The sequence below is a fragment of the Rhizophagus irregularis genome, chromosome 9 (assembly GCF_026210795.1).
Source record: "Rhizophagus irregularis chromosome 9, complete sequence".
Classification (NCBI taxonomy): domain Eukaryota; kingdom Fungi; phylum Glomeromycota; class Glomeromycetes; order Glomerales; family Glomeraceae; genus Rhizophagus; species Rhizophagus irregularis.
The window spans coordinates 3,460,408-3,475,542 of NC_089437.1; the positions used below are offsets into that span (position 1 = coordinate 3,460,408).

The 15,135-nt window shown below is 27.2% G+C and overlaps 3 protein-coding genes across 3 annotated transcripts; 2 read left to right on the forward strand and 1 right to left on the reverse strand.

Annotated features, from left to right (window-relative positions):
- The first annotated feature begins 4,856 nt into the window (after positions 1–4,856).
- Positions 4,857–7,160, forward strand: OCT59_029813 (uncharacterized protein). The gene is made up of 5 exons (XM_025318133.2): positions 4,857–5,012; positions 5,101–5,146; positions 5,232–5,296; positions 5,380–6,454; positions 6,529–7,160. The coding sequence occupies exons 1-5, from the start codon at positions 4,913–4,915 to the stop codon at positions 6,941–6,943; spliced, it is 1,701 nt and encodes a 566-aa protein (XP_025176823.1). The 5' UTR covers positions 4,857–4,912; the 3' UTR covers positions 6,944–7,160.
- Positions 7,161–12,418: 5,258 nt separating this feature from the next.
- On the forward strand, positions 12,419–13,351 carry OCT59_029814 (uncharacterized protein; the record flags this gene model as incomplete). The annotated part of the gene is made up of 3 exons (XM_025332117.2): positions 12,419–12,613; positions 12,697–12,799; positions 12,884–13,351. Exons 1-3 carry the CDS (start codon positions 12,447–12,449, stop codon positions 13,349–13,351), a joined length of 738 nt encoding a protein of 245 aa, XP_025176822.2. The 5' UTR covers positions 12,419–12,446.
- Positions 13,352–13,470: 119 nt separating this feature from the next.
- OCT59_029815 (uncharacterized protein) lies at positions 13,471–14,311 on the reverse strand (the record flags this gene model as incomplete). Its single annotated transcript, XM_025318132.2, has 3 exons — positions 13,471–13,875; positions 14,001–14,121; positions 14,247–14,311. 3 exons carry the CDS (start codon positions 14,309–14,311, stop codon positions 13,471–13,473), a joined length of 591 nt encoding a protein of 196 aa, XP_025176821.1.
- Positions 14,312–15,135: the final 824 nt, after the last annotated feature.

A 15,135-nucleotide genomic window follows, 5' to 3' on the forward strand; every position in this document is an offset into this window, starting at 1 on the left:
GAAAATTTACGCCATTAAATAACTATAAAAGTGATCAACATTATTTGGTAGCACAAATCAAGTAAATATTTAAAATTTTTACAGTTGGCGACACAAAATGATTTTCATATTTGAGATCGGATTTGTTTTTTATTGTGAACTTTAAAATTTAATGGTATTGCAATTTACAGGACAATTAAAAAGATTTGAAGAGAATGAAGTAATACGTACTCAGAAAATTAGAAATTAGTTTAATTAAATACAGTAATGCATATATATAAAATAATTTATTAATATCTTTAAAGTTTAAATTCTTTTTAAGCTAAATCTCATTTATCTAGTAAGTAATAATATTCCTCATTAGTAATTTTGGATTGTGTGAGCAAATTTACGTCATATGAAATTTGTGTAAAATTTTTTTGCCATCTCTTAAGTACTAATATTATATTATATAATTTTTATTTAAAATAAAATTTAAAATACTGTAGGGGCGTTAAAATTAACTCCGGTTATTCAGAATCTCCTTCAAGAGACTCTCACAGACTGTTAAAGAAAAATAGCAATAAAGAATTGAACATATAATCATAAAATATAACTTTATAAATTATTTTATTACATTATTTCATCCTTTAATGTTTAATAAATTAACGTTTTGACCGTAATCTTTTTAATAATATGAATGAATTTTTATATAACTTTTCTCGATGTATTATAAATTTTATCTTGTTAAATTTCTTATCAAATAACGATTTCATGTATAGAATTATAATATACTATACCAATAATAACATTTTTGTGGTGCAGTAGGTTAATAAGATTCTGTCTTAATCTGATCAATCAGTTCAGAACAAGGAAGAATTTAAGAAAAACCCCATTTTTTTACCCGGTCTTTCAACATTTTATCTGATGTTGATCTTATAAAGGGTAAGACAACCAAGATCGTAAATTTTCTGAAAACACTCGTAAATTATAATGAGGGTTGACCATTAAATCTTCTCTTACTCTACATAATAGGATCATAATAAGGATCTACTTTATTGGAGGGTATACCTGCTGATTGGTGGTCCCTAAAAAAAGTGGACGTAGGTTTGAGACTAGTCTATAATTAGTCAATTTGCAACACAATTTAATCTCAAAGAAAGAATAAAAGGAGGACTTATTATAAGGTGAGTCCAGAATTATTGAGGAAAGTGCACTAATTGGCTGAAAATATTTGTAATGAATGCTTTATCCATTTTTCATACTTTTCGCCTTATTTTCTATATTATTTTACTTTATATTTTATTTAGTATTCAATTATATTGAAATTCTTTTGATTTTTTTTACTTTACTTTTGAAAATATACTGAATTATTTATATAAATTCGTCGATAAATAATAGTGGATATTAAATAATTATCATATATTTTTCAGCACAATTACGTCAGAAAATAATTTATTGGTATTCGCAGACAATGTTTCGTAGACAAACATCTCACTGACAAATGAATTTAGGATTAAAGTTAAGGTTATGTAAGAAAATCAGGGTTGGGATTAGGCTAGGATTAGGTAGGGGTAAGTGATTAGAATTCAAAACTGTCGGTGAAATGACTGTCGGTGAAATGATCCTGTCTGTGAAATGATTGTCGGCTGTCGGCGAGATAATTGTTGAAATGATTGTCGGTAAAATGAGTCGGTAGCGTAAGATGGTATCCAGTTAATTTTAATTCCAGGCTCTATGATGAAAATTGTAACGATAGAAGCGAGCTTAATAATTGCCCGCATGGAACCATAGCTGCAATAAAATATTCAATGCACGTTAAGGTGAGTGAAAATACCCATACGCCATAGAAATCTGGTAAGGGTATTAAAAGGGATCGACAGAAAAAAAGGATTAACGGAAGTATTATCTAAATTTATGAGAAAAGTGCAAATCGATGAGGAAGTGGTAAGTGAGAGACAGTTGTTTTTGAAGAATAGTCATCAGAATGGAAATATTTTTTTTTTATCTAATTAGTATTTCCGTTATCTGTTATATTGATGTAACTCAATTTATTTATTATCCAGTAAATCTGAACATCTTCAGGTGGTTTACATAACAACAAATTACTTTATCATTCTATTATTTCAATGGTGTATGAAATAATGAACCAATGGCATAATACTATTTTAATGACTTAAAATGGCGATAATCATAATCTGCAATTCATGGTTTAACAATTTTGCATTAAAGAATATTTCTTAAAAGAAAGACTTTCTATTAAATTATTTCTTTTGCCGAAAGCGCCATATAAAAAAAAAAGAAAAATATATATACTGTACATATTCCCGAGATAAAAACCTGCATATAGATCAAAATACCCGAAACTAATGTATATCATTTGATATGACGCCGAAAAGAAGAAATTATCTACATTATTAGTTGCATATTGAGCGACAAGCCTATGTAAATACCCGGTTATAAATCAATTTATCCGATTTTAAAACATTGATTTAGACCCGAGGTATAACTTCTATCCCGTTTGTACTTTTAATACTGTATATAGTTGTAAATTATGGTTTTAATTTGATGATTTTTTTGATCCACATATTACATGTCTTGTAGGTATTAATCTTTAGCCAGTAATCTTTAATTGGTAACTTGACAATAATTCTAGAAAGGTATTACTAAATCGTATGGTCATGTATGCACTGTACGGTTTTTAATCTATAATACAGACTTGTAAAAAATCATACGTGCATGGATTTTCAACATACAAATATTTGCTATGCTATTTATTCCGCAATAAATCATAATTTAGTAAAATAATATTACTATTTTATTATATTAATATAACAAAAAGAAAATTAATTTTCTAATAACAAGCAAATAATACACGTTTATTCAGCTGATACTTAGATCATTAATCAAATATATTTGCATATTGAATAAGAAAGATTTAATTAAATGGATAATCAAATTCAGTATTGTAAATCTAAAATTATGTTAATATGAATCATTTATAACTAAGAATCAATTTCCGAATAAGCCTATCAACCTAGGTTAATTGTGCATATATTTGGATTTGATGAACAAACTGTTAGATTGTTAGATTGAATTAGTAGATAAACGAATTTTTTTTGAATTGGGTTCACCATTTTAAAAGGTTTTTAACCGTTTATTTCTTACAAGAAAATATCTTGCGTACAGTTATTTAATAATTAATATTAAGGAAATTGGAAGAAAATTAAATAAACCAATAGAAATATTAATATCAAATTCTTTAAAAGAGACGTTCATGGCCAGTCATTATGTATACGTTGGTGATCAAAAACCTTGTGTAAAAACCATACAAACCATACCATACATGTTCATGAATTCCAAAACTCCTATATGCCCGAAACTCCGATATACTTATCAGTTGAATTTAAAAGTAGTAAAATAAAAATAACCAATTCTATCTCTATTTGAATCATTTTTATTACATTTATTGCATAAATTACTGTTTCATAAATTCATTGTCTCTTTTGTTTCATATTATTTTATTATAATTGATAAGGATCCATCTAAAATCCCGTTTCAGAATAATGCAAGATTGATAATTATAGGACGATTATCGTAATTTTATATGGGTAGCACAATTCTGAATTCTGAAAACAGCGATAAAATCGGTATAAATAATATTGAAACAATAAGAATTTTAATTAGGAACTTTGATTAAATTAATGATTTTCTAAAATCATGCAATTAATTCGATATTATTTTGTCTTACTTCGATCGGAATCGTCATTAATTTATATAGTATATAGGCAATATTCAGTATAAATAATACTGAAATTACTGAAATAATAAGAATTTTTAATTAGGAACTTTTGCTAAAATAATAATTTTTTTCTAAAAATCGGACAATTATTTTCGTCTTACTTGATCGTATAATCAACTAATCATTTCCAGGAATTGTTTCATTTTCCCACATGATTACAATCATTTTAAGTAACTCATTGTTGATACTTTTTTTATATGTCTTAGTGTTAAATACATGAAAATTATCTTGATTTCTTTCTTTTTTTATTTCAAAAAAAAATCTAAAAATAAGAATGTCTAAAAAAAAAAATATTAGGTTTCAAAAAAAAAAAAGGATATTTTGATAAAAGTAAATTACTAAATTAATACAAATTCGAAACTTTAATTTAATGAAATCAGGTTTGTTTACCGGTTCATACATACATGATTTATAGGATAAAATTCTTGGCATAATTCATTGGAAACAAAGGGTCAACCAATAAAATTTAGTTTTTGCTTTTTGAATCATGAAATATTCGGTTATTTTTAGACAGGTCGGTTAAATCTTCTTTATTTTATCGTAAATAGCCGACTTGCCAAGACATTGGGGGAGTTACTCTAAATAGTGAAGATCGTTAAACCAATTACGTAACTAAAATTAAATAAACAAAAACAGTAAAATCAATGAAAATCCAAATCATAACAATTTATTTTATGTAACCAAAGTCACCAAAGTCCACATAATTTAAATGGAATGATTTTGTATAGCGCGGAATTATCGAGAAAAATCCTTCTTTTAAAGATAGATCAATGTTTCATCAGTGTACAATTTGCGGAGTATTTACTTAATAAAAAGTAAATTAAAATTTGATTCTCTAACCTTTGAAGTGAATAATGTTAATTTGTCATACAATATACAAATATAAATAATAAAATTATACATATCTTTGATTATACCCTGGTTTTTTTTTTTAGTTGTAACACTTGTAACACTTGTAACACTGACGCTAAAAGTCAATCAACTAATTATAGTAAAATCAACTAATTATATTTAAATTTATTTATAACTATTAAAAGAAAAAAAAAATGAATATAAAATAGCAGTTTTTTTGATAAAGAGAATTTTTTTCCTTCTCTATAAAATTACATTATTATAATATAATAATTGATTTTTGTTGTGATAAAAAAGAGGATGAATATTAAATTGATTTTATCTGCATTCCTCGTTGGAGGATTAATTTTATTAAATGAACAAGTCAATGTTAATGCTTTTCCTACATCCCCATTACGAGGTATCAAAAACTAACCATTCTTTACTTTAAATTATACACGTATGAATTTGTATTATATTAAGTTCTCTTAATCCTTCCTTGTCTATAGCACGCCAAGATCCAGGTGTGGGGGGAACATGGAAAGTTGTTGGAAAGTAAGTGTTTATTTATTTATTTGTAATAAAATTTCTTTACATATGAAGTTCATAATATTAACAATATTTCTTTTTTGTATTATAGATCCGGTGTCAATGCCATGCATGCCGTCTTAGTGTCTCCAAGAAAAGTTGTATTCATAGACAAACGTAAGCTTTCAAATTTGTTTACATTTTATTTTGTTTTTACAATTATTTAGTCTTTTCCTTTTTTGCTCTTTTTATTTAAATAGTTGAAGAAAATGCGTTGAAGAGACCGGATGGTGCTGCTGCAATATCATCAGAATATGATTTAGATACAAATGAGGTTAAACCGCTCGGAATTTACACAAATACGTTTTGTTCGGCAGGATCATGGTTAGGAAATGGAACTTTAGTTGAAGTGGGGGGTGATGTTGGTGGTGATAATTATCGTATTGGTATACAAACGCTTCGTTTATATGATACTGCCGTTGGAGATTGGGTTGAATTAGAAGGAATTGTTCCATCTAATAGATGGTATCCAGCCATGTTGACCTTACCTAACGGTAATGTAATGGTCTTAGGAGGTTCAACCGCAGGCACAGGTAAAAGTAAACCGGAAATAAATAATCCAACTTACATGATCTATCCACCTCCAAGTGGAACATTGGTAGACGTGCCATTAGACTTTTTAACTACCACATTACCATATAATCTTTATCCAATGGTACATATAATTCCAAATGCTGACGGAAAAACGCTTCTTTTCATGTTTGCTAATCAAATGGGAATAAGTTATGATCTTGATGCTGGTAAAACTGTTACAAACTATCCAAATATTCCTGGTGGTGTCATTCGCTCATATCCATTAACTGCCAGTTCTGTAATGTTACCACTTTCACCTACGGATAATTATAATCCAACGATCATGATTTGTGGTGGTAGTAAAACTTTTGAAATTACAGCACCAGCTGAAGCTTCTTGTGGAAGGTTAGAATTATCTACTGCGAATGCTGCATGGGAAATGGATAATTTCGGTGGTCAAGGACGTATTATGCCTGATTCTACCATTTTAGTAGATGGATCCATATTATTCGTCAATGGTGCTGCGACTGGCATGGCTGGTTTTCGCAAAGGTGCAGGCATAACCGCTATATTTGTTAACGAAGATCCCGTCCTTACCCCATTTCGTTATGATCCATTTGCTAAAACGTATACTACTCTTGCTCCATCCACTATACCAAGAATGTATCATTCTATTTCTACTTTGGTACCTGATGGTACTGTGCTTATCGCTGGAAGTAATCCACAACCTAAAGTCGATCTTAATGAAAAATATCCAACTGAGTGAGTTTACCTTTTTTTTTTTATTTTAAAAATCATTTAAATAAAAAATTCTAACCTTTCTTTCTTTCTTTTAGATACCGCGTTGAAATTTTCTCTCCCCCTTATCTTTTTACACAAAGTTCTCGGCCAGTTATTATTTCTCTTCAATCTACTCAAATTGATAATAACAGAATTAATGTAAATTATGGACAAGAAGTTACTATGGTAGTACAAATTAAACCTGATGGTACCACTCCAAGTTTAAAAGCTTCAATTATACATCATGGTTTCATCACACATTCACAAAATTTCAGTCAGCGATATGTTTATCTTGAAATTACAGAAATGGCGGCTGATCAAACAACAGCTGATCAATATATTGTAAAACTTAAATTACCTCCAAATCCTACAATAATTGCTCCTGGTCCTTCTTACATATACGTTTTCAATAATGATTCTCCTCCTCAAACTGGTGTTCCAGTTTTACTTTCTCAAGCAGCAGCAGCTTAAAATAAAAAATTAAAAGGATATTTGAAGGAAAAAAGGAATTTTGATCGCATAAAAAAGAAGACATTTTTCATATAGATACAAATGCCCATGTTACATGAATTAAATAGCATATAATAGTTATAATGAAATATTATTTTTAGACATAATTTAATAAAATATATTAGAGATGTATCAATAATATAAATAAACAACGTTTAATAATACTGTATCACGTTAATTTATATTGCAGACCTGTAATCCGTTTTATATATTCCGTCTTTTTTCCGTAAAAGACTCATGTTTCCGGAATTAATAAAAGGCTCATTTTTATAGATAAAATTTTTTATAGGGGCACCTCGCATCATGTATCAAGTGTGTCGTGTCATGTGCCAACTAATCTACGTCAAGAAATTTTTAGGTAGATCGGCCGTATGCGTAGAATGTTGAAAATACCATGTGTTTCGCCTGTTTCGCCACATGGTATTTGGAAAATAATGGAACTATCCAGATTTCCACAATATTTGATGGGATTTCCATGTGGATTTTACGTGAAAAAAATTTTCTGATGCACAAGTATTAAAATGTACAGTATACTTTATAACCGAGATAACTGAAATCTAACATTAAAAAAGCAATGGATGTTAAGATTAACATAAGGCTCTAATTTATTAAAACTTTCTCCTAATACTAATAGTGTAGCAACCAGCTGATTAAAAATATTTACAAGTAAAATGATAAATCTGAAATATTTTAACCATATAAAACTAACGTATAAGCGCTACTGAACTTTATCATCACGCATAGCCAATCGGAATTTTTTTATAAAAGCCCTAACAAGTAACGTGAAAAGGTAAATTAACCAGTTAAAAAACTTTTTTAATTTTATAAGGAGATTTATCAGTTATGCTTGAAAAAAGTGCGTGAGCTCTAGGGATGGAAAAAGTTCGGGTTGAGCGACTTGAGTCGGTTCGTTCCATTTGGTTTGGTACATCTGTTTTGATAAATTTTGATATGTACTGACTCGGAACTGGACCAAAGTGACAAAAACCGATTACGGAACCGAACCGGTTTTTCGATTTTTCAATAGTATCGGTTCGGAACCGAACCGAACCGAGCGAGTCGTCCTCATCCCTACAAATCACGTAAAAATCGTAAAAATCATATCGAGTTTTATTTATCTGTTTAAAATAAATAATTACTTATGTAGAATAGCTTAAATTTTTTTGCGGTCTGTCGTACGACCGAAAAATTTCGTATCTAAAACGGAATATTATATTGCATTATTTTATTTAAATTATTATTTTTTTTTTGTTGAAACTTAAAAAAAAAATTTTCATATTTCATAATTAAATTTATTCTCAGAATTTTTATTTTATTTTATTTTATTTTGGTCGGAATTTTATTTAAAATTAAAATATACAGTATTATAAATTTTAAATGGCGTAATTTGATCGTTTCTTTATATGAATAAAAACTTTTTGAAAATCAAAAAGATCATTTTTAAATAGTGATTATTTATAAATAGTAGTGCAATTGTACGAGTACTGCAAATAAACAATTTTTAATATAAACATAAATACTAAGTAAAATCATTGATAATCTAAAAAAAAATAGAACCCTATCATTAATTAATATTAAAAAGGAAAGGAATATAATATAAGAGGGCAATTAGTATTAAAAAGGATAAAGATAATCAAAGAAAATTAAAATCTTAAAAGGATAATCAACTATTATTGTTATATGAACGATGATAATATTTTTTGATGTGAAGTTTTTATTAATTATGAATTTAAAAAAAATTTTCGTTTTTTATCCATAAAAGATTTAGGAAGTAAAATTCATTGTTAAATAAAATAAACCTCCCATTTAATTAAAAATGTTTGGTAAGTTCGAAGGTTGTCATATGATCGCCCAAAATTATCTAGTTAAGCCCATTTATTGACGAATTAGCAAAAAGTATTTCACGTGGAATCTAAAAATAAAAAAAAAAATTAGCAAAAAATATTAATCTATAAAAAGGGCGAAACTATTTAGTGCCGTTTTACGATCTAATACCTGAAGGTAAAGAACTTTAAACTCTAAAAAGATAAACCTTAAACCAGGTCGAACAATCTGAAAACAGAATTAAAGAAATCTCTGTGTGAAACCAGCAATTGCTCAATGAATTAATGATAAAGAAGCAATAATTAATAGTCGTAATAAAGAAAAATAACTAAATAACCGATATCACCGATACAGGCATAAATTTTACCGAAAAAGAAAATTAGAAATCTTCTTGTTAAAATATTTTACGACATTGCTGAATATTCTTTCGGTCAAGTTGGAGGAAACAAACTATTACGGAATTAAGTTAGCCGTGGCGATTGTCATCAAAGCCTAATGTATGTTAGCCGTGGCGATTGTGATCAAAGCCTAATTTTTATTTATGTATGTTAACAAAATTGCCTCAATATTCTTACTATTAAATAATAGTAAAGTGGCTGGTTTATTTCTTCATCAGAGAACTTTTATAGCACCAAAAGTCGTAAAGAGAACGCTTCATAAATCTACTTTGCGATCAAATCCCATCTGACATAATATACTTTTACGCTCATGGTATTCTATCTGTGCAGAAACATTGTTTACTTCATCGGCGCCATTGTGAAAATGAATCCATTGGATAAACTATGAGTATCATCTTTATTACCGGATACGCATTCTTACGCAGGTAAAGAAATAGGAAGGTTATTTTACTTGGTATGACGGTAATAGTAAAATATCCCGATATTATGAGCAGTGCTATATGGTATAATAATATAAATTCTGTATAGCATTCATCTGGATATTTAAAGTTAATTTCAATTAATCTAGTTATACTTTTAATCATTAAACTTACCGTAGAAATCTAAAGAAATTTTAATTTGCTACGAAAAATGGGGTATGGTTGGTATCACTTATTTATTATTGAGAAAAAATTAGAACATATGAAATATTTTTATTGAAGCTACTGAAGATAATGAGCTTTAAAAAATTTATGAGAGGAAACGACGTAAGAATTAATTAGAATTTCTTGAAAATTTGAACTCATATATACTGTGAAATTCGATATAATGGAAACATCCGTTCAATTAGTAAAATTTGTCGAAAATCCGTTATTATCAAGAATTTCGTTATATCGAGGGTAAATTAATTATACGTTATGATAATCCGTTCCAGACCCCAATTCCGATATATCAAGATTTTACTAATGTATATCGAATTTCACTGTGTATTTAAGAAATCAATCATTAGATTTGAAAAATTATTGTCACAAAGTGAACATTACATTATTTAACCAGCGCGCTAACGATAATTTCTAATAATATAATAGGAACTTTAGGAAAATCGATTATGCTGAATTTTGTATCAAACCCAGACGGGAACAAAAGCAGCAAATTTTACAATTGATTTTAGGATTTTTCAGTCACAGGTTCATTGCATAACACTAGAAGATCGTTCAGTAAATCCGAACCAAAAATAATAGAACTGGATCGAATTATCCATTTCTTTATTCGCGTCAAACACTATAAATTTTGGTTCAAATTATTGAATGGTCTTGTGAATTGTGATGTACTGTACTATATATGAAACCTATCTGTGATTTGTGGCGTGGTGCGTGAATCTTGAAATCAGCTGTAAAGGAATTAGAAAAATAACTTTATGGCTTCTTATGCTTTTTCACCCAAAAGCACGCCCACCCTTCCAATACATAAATTGGGCATTATTGCGTACGAATTTCCGTGATAACTCAAAGACCCTTTCTTACTAATAAGAGATTGTTTAAATAAAATATATCCCAAAGGGCGTCTCCAAAATCAAAATAATTGCTGCCAAAGGAGGAGTTGTCAAAGGAGGAATAATTTAAATGTCATAAAGATATTTAATATATACTGTCAATCCTGGAGAAAATATCTAAGAAATATAGAATAATGGCTGTTACAAAAATTCTTGCGTCGTTGCAAAAAAAAGTTCTATCTTATCGATCACATGCTCTTTATTGATTGGTGGAAATGATCATTAGTTCATTATGTACAATCCCTATGACCTCAGACATCTCAGACTGGCAAATATACAAAAAATAGAAATTGGTGAACCCCATGTAAAGATAAGGGTTCATAATACTTATTTACGAGAAAAAATGTTTATTGTGAGAATTATGGATTTTCATTCGCTTAAAACCAAATATAGAAATAAGTGAAAAAAAAAAATATTGATAAAATAAGGAAAAGATTACTTAGTTTCCAAAATGGGAATAATAAGGGAATTGTAAAAAGATAATATGTACCTCGATACACATTTAATATATTATTAATAATTGTGACAAATAATTAATAGATAAGAGGATTAATTGTACTATGAATATATAATCACACCTGAATATCAAATGGTTTTCATCTGATAATATAGTACAAGAAAACCATTTAAAAGATAGCGGTAATCATGCTCACATAATCACATAATAATGCATGATTCGCTAAATAATCTATTATTAATTAATATTTGTGATACAATACAAATAAGCAAAAAAGGCTGCCACGCAGTAAATGATTGATGGATCTGTTAAACGATCAAATCATCACATTAAAATTTTCAAAATTGTCTAAGAAAAATGTTCTTCTTTCTTATTTTAAATCATTCATTAGACCAATTTATTATCATTATTTGAAATTGTGGGAATCTGATTGTTAGTTCTTATTGTATGCTTTTAATATTTCCTTACTTGCAAATAGTTCATCACGTTAATCCTCTTTCTAGAATAAGTAATTCTTCTGGAATCGTTGTTTTAGAAATTGAACAAATTGAATAGAACATTGTTTTGAATATAATACCCTGACAACTTTCACCCTGACAAGTGACAAGTGACAAGTAACAACTTTCCTCGTTGTTCCTTAGATCTACATTCTTTACATAGTAAGGATCTTTTAATACTTATTTTGTTTATCTCAACAAGGAATTCCTGGTTTAACAAATTAAACAAATTAACAGTCGCTTTATTGTCTCTAGCTTCGATCGTCTCCCTTTTAAAAATAAGTTTTTAAAGAATTTCAATTAGTAACCTATCAAATAACAAAAAAATCGATACTTGCAAATAATCAAAATAATACGTGTTCAAGGAGTGTTGCTTATCAAGAGTATTTGACAAACTTCATCATGATTGTCCGAACTTTGATGTAATTACAAAATCTGTTAATTTTATATTAGAATTGAATAAATAAAAGATATTGTGAGATCATTTATGATAATTATACGATAAGGAAGGGACGAAAAAATTTCGGGATAAAAACATTTTTCCATCATCTTGGCCTGCATTATGAACTTATAAATTCATTAGCATATGATTGTGCATGATTCACACGCCGATCCAACTAGTGTTTTTCAGCCGTCTCCCTTTTAAGTCAATTAAAATGAAAATTTTTTTTTTTTTTTTTTTTTTTTTTTTTTTTTTTTTTTTTTTTTTTCTTTTTTTTTTTTTTTTTTCTAAAAAAAAAAAAGAATCCTTATTTAAATGGTGTTTTTCTTCTTTTTTTTTTTTCTTAAAAAAAAAAGAAAGAAATTATTAATTGAAAGAAAAAAAAGAAAAAGAAAAAAAAAATTTCTTACTTTAATCATGGTAAAAGATCTTCCAAGGGAATTGTGGCTCGAAATTTTTAAACATTTTATTGTTAGTTTTGGGTAAATAAAATAATTATTATTATTATAAAATATATATATATATATATATCTATATTTAATGTAAAAAATTTAATTTATTATAGTGTTATGGAACTTTATAAATATCGTAAAGTTTGTAAAGTTTGGTTTGAACTTATTATCGTTATTTTGATTGATAAATTAACGAGTATGATAACTAAAATTAAGGTAAATTAAAAAAAATATTTCAACCACATCTTTTTTTTTTATAAATATTAAAAATTTAATTTTTCAAATTTTTATATTTAATAGTATTATTATCAAATTATAAGAGGATCAATTAAAGAAGAAATTAAAAGCAATAGTTCACCACCTCCATCACCATCTCCATCATCTCATTCATCCACTCAACAAACAATGAATAATTTTATCACATATAATTATAATACAGAATCATTTGAATGTAATTTTATTACGACATTAAATAATGATAAAAGTGAAGAAGGTAAAAAGAAAGAAAATATTAAAAAAAAATATAGTGAATTTTGCATAATATTTCATTTAATTTATGAAATTTTAAATGTTGATTCAATTAAAAGAATAAGAGAATATTTAATACATAATTATTGGTTAAATATTGAAGAAGATATTATTGATGATGATTCCAAATATTTTCAAAAAATTATTGTTAGAGGTGATAAATTATTACCATATATTGATTATATTGATCAAATTAATGATTTAATCTGTTATTTTAATAATTTAACTACTGCTCAATAAAAAAAAAATACATATATATATATATATATTATATATATATTATATATATATATATTCCTTGAAAAAGTTCTATAATTATTATATAGTTACTTTAATCTACATAAATAATAAATTTTGATTTACAAATCATCAAAATATGGATCACCATAAATAACATAACTAGGGGATTTTCTGAGCTCGACAAAAGTATTATCATCAAATATGTGATAAACTTTTTCCCAAAATATCTTTGCTTTAATCTTCAATGATTCCAATTGTACTTCATTTTCATCTCTTAAAACATCATTATTACTTAATATAAAAGAAAACTCACCTTGATTATTATTCGTATCATTTAGTATACTTGGTTTAAATAATGTGAAAGTATGAAAAAATGGATGATTATATTTAAAATTCACTTTAATATCTTGTTCCGGTTTAATTATTATCGTTTGTCGTGGGAAATTAAAATTAAATCTTTGATTTATTCGATCAAATGAATGTAATTCTGCTGCTGCATGCATACGTGGATTGGATATTCCAATCTATGGGGGAAGGAAGGGAGGGGAAAGGAAGGGGGGGGAGGGAAAATATATACGACGGAGATGATTATGAATAAAGTTTTCCAATTATATATCACAATGAAAAAAAAAAATTATTTCAAATTTACCACAATTTCCCAAGACTTGTGATTTTGCTTAGATAATTCATCGAAAACGCATTTAAGAATAATATCATTCCATTTTTTACACGTACGACGAAGTATAATGAGTTGTTTAAAATTATTTGATCTATTGTTACAAAAAAAAAGAGTAGATTAGTCATATAAATTTATAATATAAAAAGGATTATATAATAAAAAAAAAATAATAATATTAAAATAATAAAAATAAAACCAAAAAAACAAAAAGCTTACTTTGAGTTAAAAAGGAATCTAGTAAAAATATCAATTAATATTTCAGCCGGTAATTTTTCAGCCATAATTAATAATATTAATAATAATAATAATAAAAAACAAATAAATTGAATATCTAAAATTGAAAGGATTTATTGGGAAAAAAAAAAGAATGAGATATATAAAAAATTCAATTCATAACGGAATATCACTTAATTAATGCACCAAAAATCATACGATTTTATTAACGTGTCAAATACCTCAAAATACTTTTGTTATGTTCCATTCAGACTGTCCTTATTTACTACTCGTATTACAAATAGTAAAGTAATGAGGAAGGTGTGACGACCGCTTTGGACTGGGGGGGACCGAATCACGTGAATTTTTTGTATTGGACCACGGCTTTACCGTTCAAAAATTTTTTCAGGACTATATTTAAAAACGACTAAAATTTCTCCTGATAATTATTTATGTGCATATATATATTAATTTTTAAAAAAAATATTATTTTAATATTTACTTTTATGATTTTTTTCGATCTCGATTTACTTCTTTAATCGATTGTTTTTTGGACTTGAACTTAAAAAACTTTTAAAATCGAGTTTATACCCGATTTAAAAAATGTCAAAATTGTGTCACGATGATCTGTGAGAAGGAAAATAATCAAAATTAAGTATTATCAAATAATATTTTTCATTGTTGTTGATATTCGTTAATAATGGATTTTCCATTGAGAGAAAACTCGAGTTTTGAATAATTACGTGAAATTTTTGGATTGACGATCCTGACGATTTAACGCGGATACCAGGGTTAGTCCTGACCCGGGTCATAACCCGAGTTGTAATCAAACCGGTTATCATTACATAATCCAATTTTTTTTTTTTTTAGGAAAATCTTGATAAGCATTTTA

Excerpts from the sequence above, each read along its gene's own strand:
- OCT59_029813 (XM_025318133.2), top strand. The coding sequence starts at position 4,913 with ATGAATATTAAATTGATTTTATCTGCATTCCTCGTTGGAGGATTAATT. Across the intron at positions 5,013-5,100 it reads TCCTACATCCCCATTACGAG|CACGCCAAGATCCAGGTGTG; the intron begins GTATCAAAAACT and ends CCTTGTCTATAG. Across the intron at positions 6,455-6,528 it reads AATGAAAAATATCCAACTGA|ATACCGCGTTGAAATTTTCT; the intron begins GTGAGTTTACCT and ends TCTTTCTTTTAG.